The following is a 22,151-nucleotide window of genomic DNA, read 5'->3' as shown; positions in this document are numbered from 1 at the left end:
GAAGAAGAGAGGGGGAGAGAGATAGAGCCAACCCAGCGAACCCAGGCCACACTGCTCACCTGCTGCCACTGGTGTGTCTCCCACCACATGCCGGTACGTAGAGCTGCACACCAGGTCACACATCTGAGACAGAGCTGTCATCTGAAACAGAATCCAGGGACATAATCGGCACAGTACACAGACTTGCACAAGACAACGTCGCCCGCCCGGACATGCATAAACAGCCAGAGGCACCCAGGCCCTCCCGTCGCCCATCGGAGCATGCCCGCCCATGCTCAACCAGGTGACACTGCTCACCTTAGCTCTCCGGCGTCTAGACTGCAGGTCCCACCACATGCCGCTGCAAGCCACAAGCCTGGGGCCCGCAGACATTGCACCCTCGCTGCGCTGGCCACCAGTAACATGTCTGGTGCTGGGATCATATTAGACCATGGCATGGAATGAACCAGGGCACCCGGAAAAATCATAGCCTGCACAGCCGCTCAACCCAAAGGGTGCCACTAACTGTGTGACCTCAGAAGTGGGGCCACATTGTGGTAGGCCCGCGCATGACGCTGGCACCGGCCTACACTGCGGGCCAGCAAGGCACACAAAACCTGGGCAGTCCAGACCGCCAGGACGGGCCATCATCGCAGGCTGCACACCCTCTCAGCAGCTTAAGGTGCCAATGACTCAGGGCACCCTAAGTCACCGTCCTGTGGTGGGATGCCTGTGCCGGCCACAATGCAGTGTCTTCCACAAACCCTGTCCAACCCCAGTCAGTGTTCTGTGGAAGGCCGGTGCCGGGCTCAAGGCCTCTGGTGCCACAAACCCTGTTCAACCTCAGTCAGCACCACGTGGCGGTAGGCTCGTGCCGGCCTAAAGGGCTTGGGTCCATCATCCAGTCCCCAGCGGCAGAGGGGTATTTGCGGGGTCACATGGCCTGTGATGCCTGTGCTGGGTGGGTGGGGTGTGCATCGGGGACTGGCTGCGACATGCTGACAACTAAACAAGTGAGCTGCACACCATCAGCGAGTATGCCTGTTATGTGTAGCAATGAGGCCCCCCCCTGCGAGCATGAGCGGAGTGGTCTGGCCTGCCATATGCCGGAACAGGCAGGGCTTGAAAAAATGACTTATGGGCACTAAGCGTGGTCCAGTCCATGTCCGGACAAGAAAGTGGCTGATATGTGTGTCCCTGTTGTGGTGTCCACAGGATCCGACGCCCCAATTCAACATGTAGCACCCTCTGACTGGCATCCCTCAGGATGAGCATCATTGACGCAAGGGGAATCGTTGTCCCTACATTCATCCACACATACATACATGAATGATGAAAGAAATAACACAGCAGTGCACCATTGGATGTTTATTGCACATACAGTGCTGTTCCTCAGCTGGAGCGGCACAGAGCACTGCCAAATACACCACACTATATGGGCCCGTGGAGGACCAGCCAGAGTCTATCTGTGGAAGTCAAGTACTGCATAAAAGGAGGGGTGCAGCCTGGTAGCGGTGTCATTGGTCATCAAACATGATGGGGCGGTCCATGTCGCTGTCCAAGGTGAGTGCATCTGAGTGAATTGGGGGTCAGTGGAAGGTCATGAGGCATGAGGTAGAAACAGACCAGGTGGTGGGAATGAGTGCTATTGAGCTCTTCTGATCACAGGCCCATCCATGTCCTCTTCCCCGGAAATGTGCCCTGCCCCACCTGTGGGTGTTGCTGTAATGGCGGCAGCACTGTGTGGCACTGTCACCTCAGGTGCTGGAGTTGGTCTATCTGCCACACTGTGTGGCGCTTTCACCTCAGGTGCCAAAGGTGGTCTATCTGCCACACTGTGTGGCCCTGTCACCTCAGGTGCCGGTGGTGGTCTATCTACCTCACTGTGTGCCACTGACACCTCAGGTGCCAGAGTGGAATAGGCCTGCCACACAGGCAGGCATTGCCACACCAGGGGGCAGAGATGTGGATTGTGTGAGGGCAGCAGCATTCAACATCGCCATGCCTTGTGGCAGCAATGCCATGATGAGGATCTGCAGGGCATGGTAGATCCCTGCTACATTCCACTGATGTTCAGTGGTGGCTGCCATCCGTTCTGCATCCATCTGCACCCAGTCCTCCATGAGCCTCCGCATGTGTGCCAGCTCATGGCTGGTATCACTGGAGCCATTCTGAGCGGACAGGTGTTCTTCTATCCGTGTCATGAGTCCAGCGATGTCCATCAGGGCTCGTTGGAAACCATGGAGCGGGCTACACACTAAAGGATGGCGTCACGTTTGGTAGCCATGAGGTCGAACCCCACCCGCACCTGATCTGTGGTCTCCCTCTGGCCCTCCAACACACAGAGTTGGAAGGCAATGTGTTGTTCCTGGGGGTCTTGGGGGGGGGGCGTGGGCTGTGGGCGCCTCCTGCTGGGGGCTTTGGGTAGTGGGTGGGGTCTCTTCGATGCAGCTGGCCTACCCTGATCCTGGAGGTAAGTTCTGTATTAGGTCAATGATGTCTTGGATGGCTTGGGTGTCGATGGTGGTGTTGTCGTTCACATCATAAGTGAAGAGTGGCTGGGACTGCTCTGCAGGAGGTGTTGACTGTGCCCCTGCGATGTGCAGGGTAGACGGTGTATTACAATGTGTCCACATGTATGTATCCGCATGTTAACATTCAGACAGCATGGCATTGTACATTGTGGCAGTCTGTAGATCTGGGCGATGACCTAGAGTCATTGTAGGTGTGCACTCTGCTGTGCTTGGTTGTGCATGTGTGCCATTGTGCCCATCTCCGCCTGTCCCCTCAGTACCTGGTGGTCACTCACCCTGTTGTGATTGTGTTATGTCCTGTCAAGCAGTGTCCGATCCCCCAACTCCGGCCACTGTCTCCACACTGATGACTGTCAACACCAACTCCTCCATGTCATCCAGCTCGAGCTGTGGCACTGGGCCCCCACCTCCAGTCTGTGTTGCTGCTTTCAGGTTGGTGGAAAGTTTCTCCTTGGTCCGCCGCTTGATGTCATTCTATCGCCTCTTGACCTCATCCATTGTCCTCTTGTGCTCCCCAACGGCATTCACCTTGTCCACGATGTTCCGCCATATCCCATTTTTGGTGTCCAATGACATGTTGAAGGTGATGAACAGTTGTTGATGGTGTTCCATCACCTCCGTGACCATGACCCTGTTTGCCTGCGGACTGAACTTGGTCTTCCTCTTCGTCTTGTCCTTACCCTTCCCGGTCCCTAAGGTCCCGGGCTGGTCATCCAGGGTGCGCGTGGGGTTGCGCTCGTCCTCTGCACCTCCTCAGGCAGCTTCCATTGTGCTGGGTGTTGGTCAGTTTGAATTTGTGTTTTTTTTTCTACTTTTATGTTGATTTTTCCTGCCTGCCAGATGTGTGTTGTAGGCCGGGTGCTGCTTATCGCTTGTTTCCTCATCGCGCGTTGGCCCATCGTAGGTTTTTTGGTGTTGTGGTTTGTGTTTTTGTCGCCATCGAGGTAGTTGTATTGCCGACGTTGTCCATGGTTTCGGCAGTCTATCGCATGCCACCGCCGTATTGTGAATTCCACGTTGACACAGAGTTATTTTCCTGTGATAGGCTGTGATGGTGAAAGTTGCGTTACGCTATACTTCTGGTAGTTATCACACGTTCTTGTGAATATACCCCATAGTTTTTTATCTCGAACTTCAAATAATCCACCTCTCTGTCAAGTTTTCATTTATGTTTTACTCAATATATCTTTATAGTAACCTCTCCCAATAAACTTCTTTTTACCTCTTCTTTTTGATTCTCGGCTGATCTTTCAAGCATAATTTTTTTTAACCCCACAATTTGCCTGGGTGGTAACTCCAACGATGCAAACTTATTGGTAAAAATAGATTCTTTTTGTCTATTGGATTTATTTATTGAAAGTCCACCTGTTTTCTATATTTTTCAATTTCACATCTAGAAATTAAATTGCTATATGTTGCATGTTGCTGTAACTATTATCCTTGAAATACCTTTAAGTGTTTGTAAATAATTTTCTAATTTCTATTTTGTTCCTAACCAGATCTGAAAAATCTGAAAAATCTCATCAATATAAGTGCTGTAAAAATTAATTTCTTGAGACCACTCCTTTTTGTGTTGTACATATTTACCTTCAAAATATTTCATGAAAAGTTTCGCCCTTGAAGGTGTTTTGCTCATTTCAATTGAATTTTCTAAAATTTGTAACAGACAAACCTTTTCAGCCAATCCTCTTAATATTGCTGTTTTAGTACTTTTCATTCCTCAGAATATAATGGGGCCGATTCCGATTCGAGAAAAAAAGCGTCTGTCCGAATCGTATCCGGAGCCCTCTCTGTACGAATTGTACACGTCCGTCCGAATCGCGTAGTACAATCCGTATCTTGTCAATCCCTCCGAATCGACGCGAACTGTATGAATTGCAAGGGTGAAGCCGTACGACACGGACCCTCACAGTGAACTGCACGATTTGTAAACATGCTGTACGACCCGACGAGTACAATCTGGACAGGGGTACGAGGAAGCGATTCGTACGGTCCACCTCAGAAAAAGGCCATTCGTACGGACAATCACACAATCACATGCGTACCCCTGCAATCATGAGGTGTACACACCGTACCCCATGGTCGCAGGGTGTATGCACCGTACACCCTGTGATCATGGGGTACGGTGTGTACACCCTGCGATCATGGGGTACGGTGCCTACACCCCATGATCGCAGGGGTATGCACCGTACCCCTGCAGACATGGGGTGTACGCACTGTACCCAGGACTGCCATTCCGTACCTGTTTCGAGGCGAACTCTGCTTCTCCGGACGTTTTGGGCTCCCGTAAAAAAAGCGTTGTACGGTGCGTACCCGACATGAATCGAACTTGCTGGGTCAGGAAAACCTGCTTCGAAACGTACAGATGCCACGTACAGCGGGTTCCGAGGGAGAATTGTGCGGAGATTAGAGTTGTACGGTCTTTGTAAGATTTGTACGGAGTCCTGCTCCTGGTACAAATCGTACTTCATCGTACGGACGGGGACGTTGCAGGGTACGATTCGTACGGGACAAACACTCCGTACGGCTATTCGGAATGGTTTTTCCTGAATCGGAATCAGCCCCTATATTTGTAAACATCTTTCATTGGCATTATTTTTCTAAAAAACGTGTGGCCTCCTGAACATAAGCAGACATTTATTTCACTATGAATCATAATCTAGGGCACCTAATCCTCCCTCTGTTACGGGTAGGTGACATTTTCTGAGGGCTGCCCTATGTCTATCTGTGCCATATATCAATACCATCTCCGGTCTAAAATATATTCTGGGGTTTCTTGTAATTGCAGTGTTTTTATTGTGATGATAATTCATTCTGCCCATCCTTTCCCAGCTATGATTTTATGTTTTTGTTCTTTGCTACTTCTACTGGCACTCGCCCAAGGGTGTAGTTTCATAGATTACTCCTAGACCTACTGCAGTTAGCAAAAAAGGTTGCTTAAGTTAGATCATGTAATTTATAAACTGAAAGAGGGTGCAAAGAGCGAGGCACGCTATATAGTTGTGGCTTTAATAAAACTGTAACATTATGTTTTCATTTATTCCCATTGATTCACAATATATTAAAAATTACTGGAATTGAAACTTGAAGAAAATATTATTTAAAGAGTAAAAAATGTTCTCAGCAGCGCTACATGAGCATATTATTTTAATCTTTCATTTTAGAGGGTTAAACTGCTGCCTGATGAGCATGAAGTAAGATTTGTGTGGCTCAGCTTCACAACACACCCACTACACAGACAATTGCATGTGATTTGAGACAAGTAATGCACTATAAACTTTGATGCAAATAGTGTTTAACCATATTGTCGCCATGAAATGGGATCCTTCTCACACTGTGGTCAGTTTTTCTGTGATTACTTTAATATGCCTATTTCTAACTATTTGTTGCAGTGCATTAAACAATGCTGGTCAATTGTGGCTTGAAAAAATATGCAAGAAGACAATGGGGGGAGAAGGAGGATAAAGCAGAACTAGGTTGGCCTCCAATTTATGTCAGAAAAGTCAGGAACCCATTGTAGTGGGTCCAGGGACCTAGTTTGTGTGTGTGGTGTACTGCGTGAATCTGTCAGTATTTACCATAAGAAAGAAAAATTTCTTTCTAGAGTCCCCTCACTCACCGGGGTTTCCCCACGGTGACATGCTTCATCATTGGGGCCATCCCAGTTGTCTACGAAAAGGGGCTTGCTGCGACTAGCGAACTACGCAGGAGCACTGTTTTGTGAAAAGGCTATGTGTGGTGCAAAGGTGTGGTGTGGTGGAGTGGTTGTGAGTTAAAATTACCGTGCTAGTGGGCCTCAACAATTTATTCTGCTCCTAGCTAGGTATGTGCTAAAATGGGGTAACACTGTTGTCTAACCTTAAGTTGGGCTAGATCAGTGTCTGGTGGTCAACATGTTTCAAGCTCCCCAAGCTTTTCATCAGGACCATACAGGGTCCAGCCCTGTATATTCCACTCCTATTTTAAATAAATAGGATTGATTGAACTATTGCGCTGTTAATTAGAAACATGCGTTTGATACATACGAAATTTGTATATCATTGTAGTATATGTATTGGTGCTAAATTGCACTTCATGGTCTCAGGCGAGGACGGGATCACCTCGTGGAAACATTGTTCCTTATCAGCGAAACCGCACGGGATTACCTGCTCGATCCTCACCCGACCGCACACTGATGCAGTATTTTAGCACATACCTAGCTAGGAGCAGAATAAATTGTTGAGGCCCACTAGCACGGTAATTTTAACTCACAACCACTCCACCACACCACACCTTTGCACCACACATAGCCTTTTCACAAAACAGTGCTCCTGCGTAGTTCGCTAGTCGCAGCACGCCCCTTTTCGTAGAGAACTGGGATGGCCCCAATGATGAAGCATGTCACCGTGGGGAAACCCCGGTGAGTGAGGGGACTCTAGAAAGAAATTTTTCTTTCTTATGGTAAATACTGACAGATTCACGCAGTACACGGCAAACACAAACTAGGTCCCTGGACCCACTACAATGGGTTCCTGACTTTTTTGAAAAAATATGCAACAAGACGTTCCATTACATGTCCTTATTTTTCAATGTTCTGCCGTTAATTTGGTTTAAGTTGCAACAAAATGATACTGGAACAACATTAACCCTACTAGAAAGAAATTCTGTTTTTTGCTGAGAGTTGTGCTGCTGGTAAATGAGAATATTAAGATCATGGCACTGTTAACAACTTGGCCACTTGAAGTCCCTGATTTAAGAAAGTCTTCACTAAGATGTCCACTCTGACTTCATGTAGATGTATCAGTTATCTTAGATGGCGGGATTCTATTCAAAATCGGCGAGTGCTATTTGAGATAGACTTCTTTAGTTCAATTACCATTATAAACATTATAACTACAGAATACACCTGTGGACTGATTTGAAAGACACGCCCACAAATTTTTGCTGAGGGGACCTACTCATAGTCCACTGTCTGCATAGTTGTTTGTTTTCATGACATGCTCCTTGGTAGACGGGTAAAGCTGACTAGTTAGGACTTTAAAAAAGAAGTGCATTTTTTTGTTTAATTTACTGTTTCTAAGACAATGTTTATGTGCTCCATCTAAAATAGGTTTTTAATGGCTTTTTCTACTATCTCTCTGCCAAGTTTAGACATGGTTGAATGTTCTGTGACATACTAAAAAAATAAAGCAGGCACATCTTTTGTACGTAATTGTGGCTGGGACCAACAGAATTACATTTTTGTATGCAAGGAGCACTTATCTTTTTCAAATATTTTATACGGGATTACGACTGTAAAATGATTTACAGTTTAATTGTAATGGTTTTAATTAAATAAAAACGTGTCACACACGCACCTCTTCCACTAGATTTCCTCATAACAAATGAAGAATCTATTTTTTTTTTGTTGGCAATTTTTTAGACTAGGTCTTGTCTGGAGGATACTAAGGGTTATTGTGTTTTTTTATGATTTTGCAAGAAACATGTAGAATAAACAATGAAATGGAAAAACACTCACTAATCAGCAGTATTAAGCCCTGTTAAAGAAAGAAATGTAATTAATGAATTCTAAGAATCATCATGATAATAGGACAACTACGAGGGTGTTCTCTTAGAATTACACATATTATTGAACAAATGAGTCCCCCCAATGCTTTCCCAGGAAAATATTTGCTGAATTCTGCCTAGGAAATTCTAGCACTTTTACAAAGTGGTATTCTACCTTCAACAAAGTTTCTGTTTTCAGTTCACCTAAAACACAATGTTTTCTTTTTCTTTTCAGATGCCTTTACTAAATAGTCAAAATCTGAAAGGGCATCGAGAACTCAGATTAGCCCATTTAGTTCTTAGTTGTCTGACAATGGGTTACGTATGGCAAGAAGGCGAACATGGCACAGTAAAGGTAAGCTATCAGTTTTGAGGCACTGTGTTTTGGTTTTATGTGTTCAAAGCTGCACTTTCTTGTTTCTGAATTCCCAATCAGTAGACAAATCAACTGGTTTCTATTAAATAAACGGATGCTGCGTAAAAAAAGAAATATATACCCTTCACAGGGGTGGCTCCTCCGCTAAGGCTAAGGGCAGTGAAAAAAAAGAAACAACGTTATTACCATTTTATTTTTCGCTGCTGCGGGTTGGTGGCTCAGGGAGGAGGAGTGGTTTGTGCCTATTACAATGGAGGGCGGCGGAGCATGGGACCGACCACCGATGATGAGGCGGTCCCACCATTCAAATTAGGATGCGCCCACTACACTGGCGGTCGCATCCTGCATTTTTTACATTGCGGCGTTTGGTGCTGTAAGCAGCATGTAAAAAATACATGTTGTGCATTTGCATGCACAACGTGACAGGCACCGTGCGGTGCCGTCCACCTTGTCTGGATGCAAATGTAGGGGGGTACCATAGGTGCCCCCCATGTGCAGCCCCCCACCCCTCCAACACCCTAGGGACCCGCAACCACCCCCGGAAGCAAGAACTTGGCCATGGAAAGGCTGATCTCCGCCAGCGTCATAATATGGATGGCGGTGTATTGCAGACACCGCCACCATATTAAGCCCCTTTTCTGTCTGATTGACGAATCAATCGGTGGAAAAGCGGCAGACGTTCTTTCCGTCCGCCACAGACCCCCAGCCATACTAATATGGCGGGGGTCAATCAGGCATGGATGGCGGGCGTATCGCCCCTGCCAGTCCTGCAGTGGCTACTGCCGGCCCGGCGGGGGCGAGCCACGCACCATCGTAATAGGCCCCTAAGTGCGCATGACTGCTTGGCCGGCCGTTTTGGCCCAGTCAAACAGTCATGTGCACTGTGCATATTTCCCACCAGGCAGCCGGGTGGAGAACATGCACAGACTCACTGTCTGAGCACCAAACTACAGAGATCAGACCAGCGGTACTCAAAGTACGGCCCGCGGGCCAGTTGCGGCCGACCAGGCCATTCCATGCGGCCCTTGTGTTAAACAACAACAGACAGTTCGGAATCAACTGCTTTTCTGCCTGTTGTGATTCCTCGGGGCCGCATTCACAGGGAAAAGGTCATGATGAAAGAAGCATGCACAAACTCAGTGTCTTGCAAGCTCACCCGCAAAAGGTCATCCTACTGAAGCTTCCAATTAGAAACAAACTTGATATACATCTGTTGGTAGGTAGATAATATATCTTCTTTTAGGGCAGAAGCATGAGAAGGAGAAACATTCTAACTGCCACATTGAAAAGCCCCCTTTATTTGTTTGATGCGGTAGTTTAATGATTGTAAATAGATATTCCTTCTTCCCACATCTCCGGGCAAAGATGTGAATAAACATGAGAAATTAAGCATAATTTAATTGTCCTCTGATGTTGCTGGACTGTGCTTGTTTTCCATTTTTCAAAAATAAATGTAAAATAAACATTTTTAAAGTGTGTTTGGCCCATATGCAGGGGGCTTGTTTTTGTGGACTGGCAACTGCCAAAGATCACTGAAGACGCCAATAATCAGTCCACAGAATCTAATGTTCAACCAGTTACCACTGAAAGGTCAGCATGGCCTGTAGAACTTGGCGGGGTTTAGAATGGCTTTGCGTTTAATTTTCGTCACAAGGACAATGAGTTCTCAGACAGAGACAGAGAGACGGAGAGGGATCTGGAGGGAGATAGAGGCAGAAACAGAGGGAGATGGAGAGGGAGAGAGAGGGAGATAGAGAGAGTGAGAGAGAGAGAGAGAGAGAGGGAGGGAGGGAGACAGAGGGAGGGAGACAGAGGGAGACAGACAGCGACAGAGGGAGATAGAGGGAGAGAGACAGAGGGAGGGTAACATAGGGCGACAGAGGGAGAGAGAGAGAGAAGGAGGGAGACAGGGAGAGGGAGGGAGACAGTGGGAGGGGAACAGGGAGAGAGAAAGATGGAGGGAGACAGAGAGAGAGAGAGAGAGAGAGACAGGGAGACTGAGAGAAAGGGAGGGAGACATAGAGAGAGAGAGGGAGAAAGAGAGAGAGGGAGACAGGGAGAGAGAGAGGGAGACAGAGGGAGGGAGACAGAGAGACACAGAGGGAGACAGAGAGAAAGAGGGTGAGAGAGAAGGAGGGAGACAGAGGGGCACAGAGGGAGGGAGACTGGGGAGGAAGACAGAGGGAGACAGACAAAGGGAGTCAGGCGGAGACAGACAGTAGGAGACAGACAGAGGGAGAAAGAGAGAGACAGACAAGCAGAGGGAGAGAGAGAGAGATAGAGAGAGAGACAGAGACAGAGAGGGAGACAGACAGAGGGAGACAGACAGAGGGAGAAAGAGGAAGACAAAGAGAGAGAGCAAGGGAGGGAGAGAGAGGGAGTGTGAGATAGGTTGCATGTTTAATTTTCATCACAAGGACAATGAGTTCTCAGACAGAGACGGAGACAAATGGAGAGGGAGACAGAGAGACACAGAGGGAGACAGAGAGAAAGAGGGTGAGAGAGAGGGAGGGAGACTGGGGAGGAAGACAGAGGGAGACAGACAAAGGGAGTCAGGCGGAGACAGACAGTAGGAGACAGACAGAGGGAGAAAGAGAGAGACAGACAAGCAGAGGGAGAGAGAGAGAGACAGAGAGAGAGACAGAGACAGAGAGGGAGACAGACAGAGGGAGACAGACAGAGGGAGAAAGAGGAAGACAAAGAGAGAGAGCAAGGGAGGGAGAGAGAGAGGGAGTGTGAGATAGGTTGCATGTTTAATTTTCATCACAAGGACAATGAGTTCTCAGACAGAGACGGAGACGAATGGAGAGAGAGGCAGAGAGATGGAGAGGGAGACAGAGGGAGAGAGACAGAGGGAGAGAGAGAGACAGAGAGAGGGAGACAGAGAGAGACAGAGGGAGGGAGACAGAGGGAGACAGTCAGAGGGAGGGAGACAGAGAGAGATGGAGACAGAGAGAGAGAGAGAGGGAGGGAAACAGAGAGAGAGGGAGACAGACAGAGGGAGACAGAGGGAGACAGAGGGATTGAGACAGAGGGACAGAGGGGCAGAGAGACAGAGACGGAGAGGGAGAGGGAGACGGAGGTGAGAAAGGCAGAGAGACAGAGACGGAGAGGGAGACAGAGGAAGACAGATGGAGACAGAGAGAGAGGACAGGAGGGAGACAGAGGGAGAAGGAGGGAGGGAGGCAGAGGAAGATAGACGGAGACAGACAGAGGGAGGGAGACAGCCAGAGGGAGACAGACAGAGGGAGGGAGACAGATGGAGAGGGAGACAGAGAGGGGGAGGGAGACAGAGAGTGAGAGGGAGGGAAACAAAGAGAGAGGAAGACAGACAGAGGGAGTGAGACAGAGGGACAGAGAGGCAGAGAGACAGAGATGAAGAGGGAGACGGAGGTAGAGAGAGACAGAGAGACAGAGATGGAGAGGGAGATGAAGGGAGACAGAGGAAGACAGCGGGAGAAAGAGAGGGCAGGAGGGAGACAGAGGGAGAAGGAGGGAGAGAAAGAGGGAGACAGACAGAGGGAGATAGAGGGGGACAGACAGAGGGAGAGAGACGGAGGGAGAAATATGGAGACAGACAGAGGGAGACACACTGAGAAAGACAGACAGAGGGAAGGAGAGAGAGAGAGAGAGAGAGAGAGAGAGAGAGAGAGAGAGAGAGAGAGAGAGAGAGAGAGAGATGTGTGTATGCCGGGTCTGGTGGCTCAGTGGATGAATGCGTCCTCTGCAGGGGCCTGTGTTCAACCTCATGGTCACAGTTTTTTTTTCTAGCCCCGCCCCCTCCACTACTGACCCCGCCCCTACAGGTGTGGCCCTCGGCCACAAACCACACTGTAAATTTGGCCCCCCGAGAGAAAGTTTGTGAGTACCCATGGATCAGACCAATCACAATTGCAACATTGTGATTGGCTTTAGGGAGCCTGTGTGCTTCTTACTTCTTCTGTACTGGAGTCAGGAAGAGAAGAGAAGCAGGGGCGACAAAGAGAGACAGCAGAAAAGGTAAGTGTTTTAAAATAATATTTTTCAACCCCCCACCCTCTTCACCCCTCCCCCCCCCCCACACCCACACCCTTCCATGGATATCTGACCAAAGGCCCAAAAGATAAGCTGTCCTACTGGGATGCTTGGTGGATCTGCGTGCGTGAGTTATGCCATGCTATTTTGCCATGTCAAATAGCTATAAACAGAGGTGTTTAACCATAAATACAACATAAGAGGTTACATCAGTATTGTAGGATTAAATCACAATAACTAGGCTTCATGAATTGAGAGTATTGTCACACTTATTTTATTCCGTACATAGGATTGTAGAAGGGAATTTGTGAGTGCCAATCAGTTTTTTCTCAAATTGGTTACGTCTAATGTTGTAATAAATCATTTGTACTCTCTCAAATGTGTGACTCTACATTGCAATTCTACTTCAAATGTTCTTTCCATTTAAAATGTTGACTAATGCCATAAGCACTGTTTGACAAAAGTATATGAATGTTGACACAACTTGAGCATATACGGCAAAGTGTCTGCTCGCAGGGTTTTGCGCAGATCATCTTGGGGAAAAAGGTAAGAGGGTGGCAAATGAAGAAGTGTTTCGCTTTTTAGCTGCCAAAGGAAATTATGCTCACTGGTACCACACAATATAAAGTATGTACAGATATAAGGCACCACTGTACACAAATTTGAAAGCTGGAAAAGCAAAGAAGTATGATTTAAGCCAGAGGCAGATCAGAAGTGTGTGATATAAAACAGATTTGTGGTTAGACAGAGGGCCTGGGAGGATGTTTAGGTGGTTGAGCAAAGAGTTTGGCTACAGGCCAAACCATGGTGCATATTTGCTAGAAAATAATGAAGTGCAGAAAGCTATCTTGTTGCGTCAAGCTGCATCATTAGGACAGTGCCATGATGCATTGTATTTACAGCAATAAGATGAATCCCTGTGCTTTCCTTTACGCTGGTGCACAATTGGCTGCCTAGCACCAACGCAGGCACTCTTGAATCATGGTGTAAGAGTACCTGCATTGCAGGGATGAGGGAAGGGACACATTCCTGCCCATAAACAATCACTGAGTTGCACCACTGAAGCCTACCCTGAGGAGGTGTTAGATTCTGGCATGGTCCGAGGTTTACGAAACCTTGTAAATCTAGACATGCACCAGAATCCATATTTGTTGTGTGGGAACACCCACGGCAACTCCCATGTAAGGCCCCTTTTACACAGAGTAGTGTGTGAAAGAGGGCCACATTTACTCGGCCATGAAAAGCCACGCAGGGTGGCTTTGCATGGCCCTGTAAATATGGCCCAGCATTGTGCACCACCAAAGTGTCAAAAAAACGTGGCACTCATGTGGCACAGGGGCCTTGTAAATATGCCCCTTGTGTCCAACTGTAGTAAAGCACTTGAGACCACAAATAGAGTACAGCTGGTTTATTGCAGGAAAAGCAGCAGGAAGCAACCACGACACAAGCTGGCCAGGCACAAACTGTCACCACCTAGAACACTAGGAAGGAACAGAGCCATGTACATTCTGGAATGGAGAACACAGGTAGGAATCGTGGTGCAGCATGGAAACAGAGAAAAGGTAAATATACAACACATCTCCTTCCGTAGAATAAAAAAGAAAGCATGTCATAAAAAGGAAACTTAACGCATAAAGTAAACATATGAACCTAGGCATTGAAATGGACACACGTCACCCCACTAGAAAACTAATCACAACAGAAATCATTAAGGTGTGCAGGGGGTCTACGGCACCTCTGAGGCCTGGAAACAGGCAAAGGAGGGTTGGAATCAGGAACAAGGTTGGGAGCAGGAAGAACAGGATCCGGAGCATCCCCACCCCCATTCCCCCGCACCAAAACATCCACAGGAGCAGACACAACGGGAGCAGGATCTTGAGAGGGAATGAACATGAACCCAGAGGATGGGGAATCCTGGGCAGGAACAGAGGAAGAGGATGAAACAGAAACAGGACCAGTGCCAGCTCTCTGATAGAGAGCGACCCTCCTTAAATTCCATTTTTCTCCATTAGAGAGAACTACATAGTGAGGATAGACCATTTTTACAAGAAATGGACCACGGAATTTGGACAAACCACCCGAAAGACGACCGGACTTTATCTTAACAAGATCACCTTTGGCGAGTTTACTTGAAATAGGTCCACCCTTACCAGCAGGGAGACAAACAGGACCCTTACCAGAAGGCTTAGGAACGGCTTGGGCCCGTACAGGTAGACTACCAGAAACACCCTTAGTAGCAGGTAGACTCACAGAACTCCCACCTGGAGAACACCTAGCAGGCAGACCCACGGAAGTCTTACCAGGAGGCTTTGGAACACCTGGCACTTTACCCAAAACCGACTGGCAAACCATGTCCTTGAGCCAAGAGGGAATAAGTTTGGTGCTGGGGACTCTACCCCTCATCATTTCAAAAGGGGATTTGGACTGAGAGGCATGAAGAGTGGTACAATACGCATATACCATCTCACAAACAAGGGAAGAGACAGAAGAGCTGCTGGAGAGAGCCATCTGAACAGTGCCTTTCACCAATCTGTTAAGTCGCTCACAAAGGCCATTGCCTTGGGGGTTGTAGAGAGAAGTCCTATGGTGAGAAATACCGCAATCAGCCAAAAAGGCTTGCATGGCATGCGAGACTAACTGCGTACCATTGTCAGTTATAAGAACACTTGGAAAACCCTCCATAAAGAATAGGGACTTCAGGTGTTTGATGGTAGTGTCCGTAGTGATATCCTTCATGAACTCCACGGACAACCATTTTGAATGACAGTCCACAATGACAGCAGCAAACCTCTGCGAAAGAGGTAACTCGGCCATAGGACCTATGAAATCTAAACAGATGGTATGCCACGGGATCTCAGGAAACTGCAACGTACCCATTTGGGACCCCACAGCAACTTTCAGTCTCTTTTCACCCACCTTGCAAGTATGACAGTCCTCGACCCAAGAAGACACCATAGAGTCCATACCGGGCCACCAGAAGTTTAACTTGAGACGTTGTTGCATCAGGGTTTGGCCAAGGTGACCCTCATGGGCTAAAGAAATGAGTTTGGATCTCAAATCAACAGGAGGCACAAACTTATCGCCACGCATCACAACATTGTCACTGCATACAGACAAATCATCAATGACCTTTAGGAAAGGCCGAACCGAAACGTGGACACAGCTCTCCCTGCGGGAACCCAGTTTAATCAGCTGGATGACTTCCTGTAAGACACTATCCCGGGACATGGCATCCACCCACTCAGACTGAGAGAAAGAGCTCTCAGTTAGTAGAAGAACATCATCAATCCAGGCAACATTCTCATCAAAACCCTCCAAACTAAAGCCAACATCAGCACCAGACGGGACAGCCAACCTAGACAGACAATCAGCCTGGAAATTCCTCCAACCAGAGATGTGGGAAATGTCAAAGTGATACTCCTGGAGTTTGGAAGCCAACCTTGCCAACCTTGGAGAACCAAAAGCCCCCCCCCCCAGGAGAAAGGATGCGGATGAGGGGTTTGTGGTCTGTCTTAAGATTGAAACGAATGCCCCACAAATAGGGTCGAAAATGGTGAACACCCCACGCAGCAGCCAGAGCCTCCTTCTCAATAACAGAATAATTCTGTTCACACTTGGACAGAGTGCGTGAAGCGAAGGCAACCGGCCTGTCACCATCCCTATGAGACTGTAACAAAACGGCGCCAAGACCATGAGCACTGGCATCCACCAAGAGAGTTGAAGTCTTGGAAGTATCAAAGGGTGCCAGCACCTTCGCACTGCAGATAGCTTCCTTGATCTCCCTGAAACACATTTCTAGTTCTGGGCCCCAAGTAAATTTGCAACCCTTCTTTAACAAAGCCCTCAGAGGCAAGGTCTTCTCCGAGAACTTCTCCACAAACTTGGAGTAGTATTCGATTAAGCCCATGAACGACCGCAACTGGTCCTTGTCAGACGGACAAGGGGCTAGGCGTATTGCATCCAGAAGATTCTTCTTTGGTTTGACTCCGTCGACAGAGATTTCATGTCCCAAGTATTCAATGTTCTGGACGAGAAAAGAGCACTTCTCCTTACGCAAAGTAAGGCCAGTGTCCCAGATTCTGTGCAAAACATTTCTTAAAACAAGGTTGTGATCTGCCACTGAGTCTCCAAAAACCAAGATGTCATCTTGGAAGAACACCACATTCTTCAACCCCTTGAATATTTCACTGACCAATCTTTGGAAGACACTCGCTGCCGATATCAACCCGAAGGGGAGGCGAGTAAACTGGAAAATCCCATCAGGGGTGATGAAGGCAGTGAGGTGTTTCGAAGATTCATGGAGTTTGACTTGATGGTAGGCGCTCTTCAGATCGAGCTTGGAGAAGTATCTGGCCCCTTGAAGAGTGGACACCATCTCTGCAATGTTGGGTAAAGGGAAGGTGTCCGCAACGACACACTTGTTCAGGGACCTGAGGTCCACACAGAATCTCAATTTTCCGTCTGATTTTTTAGAAATCACGACGGGCGAAACCCATGCTGATGCTTCTGTAGGTTCTATCACCCCGGATTGAAGCATCTCCTCAATCAGGAGTCTCACCTCTTCACTGATAGAGATGGGAATCCTCCTTACACGATGTTGCACAGGCAAACTACCCTTCTTCAGTTTAATAAGATGAGCATACCCCCGAAGCTCACCCAACTCCTCCCTGAACACAGACCCAAATTCAGAAAGGATAAACTCGATAGAGTCATCATCTACAACCATAATTTGATTCTTTGCCCTGGGATTGATAACTATATACAGGTCATATTGATGTACCCAACCCAGAATGGGAGGACCATCAATCGAAACATAAACCTTCCCAAATATAGACCTCTTCTCAAAGACAATCTCAGACTCGAAGAAACAAAGGATTTCAATCTTCTGGCCATTGAAACCCTTAGGGGAAATGTCACTGTCATGCAAATTCACCCCCTCCCAGAAAGCGTCAAAAGTAGACTTAGGTATGATGGCATGGCGAGAACCAGTGTCAACCATCAACAGCACCTCATGGGAATCAATCTTAAAAATGGCTTTGGGTCTGTTTTGTCTTGGATCATCACAAATAACATCCACATCATCGATGACCAGGAGTCTATCAGGTTCGGTTACAGAGTCATCGACGTAGTCATCAACAATAGCGACTCTCTGCCTAGCCTTTGCCTTGCACATTTTGGAGAAATGTCCGATCTTGCCGCACTTCAAACATTCCTTGTTCGCGGCAAAGCAAAACCTAGCGTCAGAAGAGTGGCTACCACTGCCACACCTATTGCAGAATCTATTAGTTGAGGGTTTCTTCGCAGGAGGCTTGGGTCTGTTTTTTACTACAGCAACATTGTCTCCACAGCAATGCTCACACTCCGCCACAGCACCTTTGTCAGAAACGACAGAGACCTCTTGATGAGGAGAAGACTTATGTGAGTCTAGGACCTTCATGCATTTGCTGGACTCCTCAATAACTTTAGCCAGGTCAATTGCATCTTTCAAGGTCGGGTTCTTAGCAGCCCATAACCTCTCTTGGATCTTTTTGCTTGAGCACTGGACAACAAGTTGGTCTCTAATAAGTTCGTCATTCATAGCACCGAACTTGCACTTTATAGATAACTCTCTAAGTCTAGCCACAAAGTCATCTATTGTCTCTGAGTCCTTTTGGCGTTGTGTGTAAAACTTATAGCGGTTCATAATCAGGTTCTCCTCCTTGGCGAATCTGATCTCGAGACGATCAACCGCTTCCTTAAACTCATCAATATCTTGTGGATTAGCTCCTAGTGTGATTGGTAAGAATCTAAAAATTCTCTGTCCTTCCTTGCCAAGAGTACTCAAAAGGATAGCCTTTTTCCTTTTGGGTGAAAATTCCTGTCCGTCTAGCGCTTCAAGATAATTGTCAAACATTATATACCAGTCTTCCCATGGTATCTCAGGAACCCCAGGCTCGGGTAAGAACTGAGGAGGTAAATTAACCACAAACTGTTGTGCCATTTAAAAAGTATAGTAATGTAAAAATAAGGTAAACGAAGAAAAATTAGCACAACCAGATCAGAAATGTGATTAAAACATGAGCATACCTCGCTTACATGAAGATTTGGCAAAAGTCCGCAAAACGATGTCTTGGCGCTGTGACAGCTGTGACAGGAATGGAGAAGGAAGGGTTTCAGCGATGAAAAATCACGTTAAAACCAGCTAAGATGGCCGCCACCGCAGCTCGATTGAAAACGAGGCTTGGCAGACAAACAGAAGGAGCTAAGATGGCCGCCGCTAGGCAACAGCGAAAACGAGGCTTGGAATCCGCCTACTGAGGCTTGAGACGCAAGGTTGAGCGTAGACAGAGCTTACCGATGAAGCGTCTCCTAGGCAACAAGAGCCAACAAGAGGAAGACGATGACGTCGAAGCCACTGCCGTTGCTGAAGCTAACGCTGCGCTCGAGCTTAACAAGTACTCACAAGTACACCACAGGAGCACCATCAGCCAGAATTAAGGGGCACCAAGTGGAAATCGGCGGAGTCCACACGCAGCAGGTTCGTTTCCTGTCGAGGATGTTCCGCTGTGTGCTGCTGACTGGAACGATGTCTTCAACACGTCAGGCACCAGCTGGAGGTCTGCAGAGCTTGCTGGCCAGCGCTTAAAACGTCACCAAAAATTGTAGTAAAGCGCTTGGGACCACAAATAGAGTACAGCTGGTTTATTGCAGGAACAGCAGCAGGAAGCAACCACGACACAAGCTGGCCAGGCACAAACTGTCACCACCTAGAACACTAGGAAGGAACAGAGCCATGTACATTCTGGAATGGAGAACACAGGTAGGAATCGTGGTGCAGCATGGAAACCGAGAAAAGGTAAATATACAACACCAACCAATGTGCTACATGGTCTGGGGGGGATTAGGACACAGGGAAGAGCCTGCATCAAACTCTTGTGGGCACTGACAGAGACTTCGCATGGCAGGGGAAGAACGCATGGCAAGTTGTGCACATGGCCTGCCTATTGGAAAGGACCTGTGTCCACCCCCCATTGCCTATTGTTTAAGGAGGTGTGCGGCTGGGAATGGATGCGCTGAGAGGTAAGTGCAGGCCTTCAGAGCAGGTGAGACTGACCATATAAGTGATGGGCATTAAATATTGTCTGTGTACTTGCAAAGGGTGTTTAACGCTGTGGCTAAATGCATGATACTTGGATGCAGGGCCTGGCTACAGGACATGTATTGAGCCTCTGCCGTTCACATGCTCATCTGTTGGGGTACAACATCAGCATTATAGCAGCCCATAATGAGAACTTCTTGTGTGCATTCATGTCTTTCCCTTATCCTTCATGTATTTCATTTTCCATGTGTATACAGATAGTTTCATGAAGAAAAAGCTACACATCTAAAAGTGAGTTATACAGTTTGAAATCTGAAGTGCAGCAAAGCATGTTTGCATTCGAATCCCATTTACACCCCTTACCCTGAATCCATAAGCTCTGAAAACTATGCTGAGACTGCATGTTTATACCTTTTTGAAAACATTGTTGATTCCCGAATGCAGAGCTTCCTTTGCTTCTTCACATGTCTTTTACAGTTTAATGAATTAAAAAAATAATAATATATGTATCATTATATTTCATTATAGCACCAGCTTTACCAGCTTAAGACATAAAAATATTATAACCATGTTGCACGCATTAGTGCATTCAAGTCTGACTTTTTGACTTTGCTAGTGCGAGCCAATGTTATTGAAGACTCTTGATTTTACAATGTCTGTCAATCTTTAATTTAGCATGGAAGGAAGTGCTAAGGCCATGATTTTGAACCGAATGAGAAAGACCAATTAAACTTGAGAGTGTTGGACATTTGTAATTGAAAAACAGGTCTAAGGTAGAGCCACTACTATTTTTGGGAAAGTGCATTGTTGTAACATGTTGTTATACGATAGGAAGAATTTTGGGAGGGATGTGAAATTACCAAGAAACATCTCATCACAAGACCTGGTGAAATGATCACAGCTGTATTTGAGCAAATGAACAATACATTTTAAGTTGCCTCCGGGTAGCTGGTGTAAAAATAGCATGACATCTGCTCGTTTGTGGCAGCAAATTAAATTGAAGCCACCGTTTTATTTTTGCACATTATAAACAGATTATTAAGCGAATCTCTCAAATTCAAAAGATGTGTATTTGATTAATAGTCATTATACTTTTCAGTCCGTCATAGACGTCCAGAGCATTTTTGAAAAATTATACAAAGAAGACCCACACATCATAAAGATAGTATGTTGAAATATTAAAGTGTACTTGTCTTAGCCCTGTTGTTCCAGAGCGGCAATCTTCTTAGTTATTGCTTCCAAATGCACCATGATATAGTTGCGGTGAGTCCCTCTTCCTTAGGGTTCATGATGAAAAGCAAATATTTCAAGATGATGGATTAGAATGGACAGGTGGGACGTAGCTGAAGATCAGAAGCTGGAATCCCAGACTGTGGGTCCAGTCTAGTGATAACACAGGATGCTCTCTTTCATTTTCAAAGCATAGAGAGTTCGCATGTAATTTAAGGTAGAATGTGCTCTGAAAATGACCTCTATTTACCCCTAGATGTTTACTGACTGATTGGGACCTATGGTAGGGCATTTAGTATGCAGGACACTAAGAATGTCCCTTTAGTTATACCCTGTTGGGATAGAAATGTCTCTTGCATGTTGAAAGACATGCACCCCTTGCCCTGCGTGCCGCAGCCGCAATGGTCTCCGGATACCTGGTGCTGATTTTTGCTACTATGAGGGAACATGGATCTTGTGTGTGTGCCATGACATAGGCCTGTCTCACAGATTGTGGCCTTGTTGGAATGGGAGGAGCACCTCAAAAGGCTATCCTCATAGTGGTGAAAAGCCTATTGACTTTGCCAGGAGTTCTACAACATGATTGCGGTGGTGGTAGCGTATCATTTAGTGATGAGTAGATGTGAACAGGCTTTTTAACCTGCGTCACTGGAGTGAGGGATACAGGCTTACTCATGTAATGTTGTGCCCCTGTGTGCCTAACTGGCCATTGGCCTACATCAAGTTTGTATGTAGTGGGGAGGAGCCTAGCCGGCGGCCAAGATGGCCGCGTAGAGACTCGGTTCCGCCTATCTCCGTCCCTGCCCTAGATATCCTGCAGACTATCCTGGGCCTGAGTCTCACCCCAATACACCGGAAATGAAGCGGCGCCCGTTGGCGAAGTTCCGAGCTGCCCCTGAGGTCCAGGGGCGGAGATATATTGACGGATAGAGTGGGGCCTAGTCCGCCGGAAAAGCCCGGGACTTGCGTGATTTTTGGTGCCGCCTGGAGTGTCAAAACAACGGGGGCTGCGGACCACCTGGCCTCGGTTGATCCGGGGTGCGGAGAAACGCTCCCCCGAGACATATGTGGGAGAGCCGCACTACTAGTCGGAGCACCTGAATTGCCTGGAGCGGATGCAGGCGCCCGAAAAACGTCACCCGGCCCGAGGAGCTTCCCTGAGTGCTGAATACGGAATGGTGGAGTCGCCCGGAAAGCCTTGGACTATTAGGCACCAGCCCAATATCAAAGCAGCAGGACGGCACGTCAGGGTCCCCAAACGAGTTTGGTGAACGTGATGGATAGGAGAGGACATAGTTAAGGGGATTTTGGGTTTGCTCGGTCCTGAGGCTATTGAGGTAGAACAGACCTGGAAGTAGCAACTTATATCCCAAAGTATGCTGGCTTGCGTTGGAGTGGATATATACTGGTGGTC

The 22,151-nt window shown here is 47.3% G+C and overlaps 1 protein-coding gene across 1 annotated transcript in view; it reads left to right on the top strand.

The window, feature by feature from the left end:
* IDO2 (indoleamine 2,3-dioxygenase 2) overlaps nucleotides 1-22,151 on the top strand; it is a 298,339-nt gene that overhangs the window by 72,441 nt on the left and 203,747 nt on the right. The window contains exon 3 of the mRNA XM_086943565.1: nucleotides 8,275-8,394. Coding sequence (XP_086799691.1) covers nucleotides 8,275-8,394 — 120 coding nt within the window. The remainder of the gene's footprint in view (nucleotides 1-8,274; nucleotides 8,395-22,151) is intronic.

This window comes from Lissotriton vulgaris, chromosome 11 (genome assembly GCF_964263255.1).
Source record: "Lissotriton vulgaris chromosome 11, aLisVul1.2, whole genome shotgun sequence".
NCBI lineage: Eukaryota > Metazoa > Chordata > Amphibia > Caudata > Salamandridae > Lissotriton > Lissotriton vulgaris.
The sequence above is the reverse complement of the archived record's forward strand: the minus strand, read 5'-3'. Positions and strand labels throughout refer to the sequence as shown.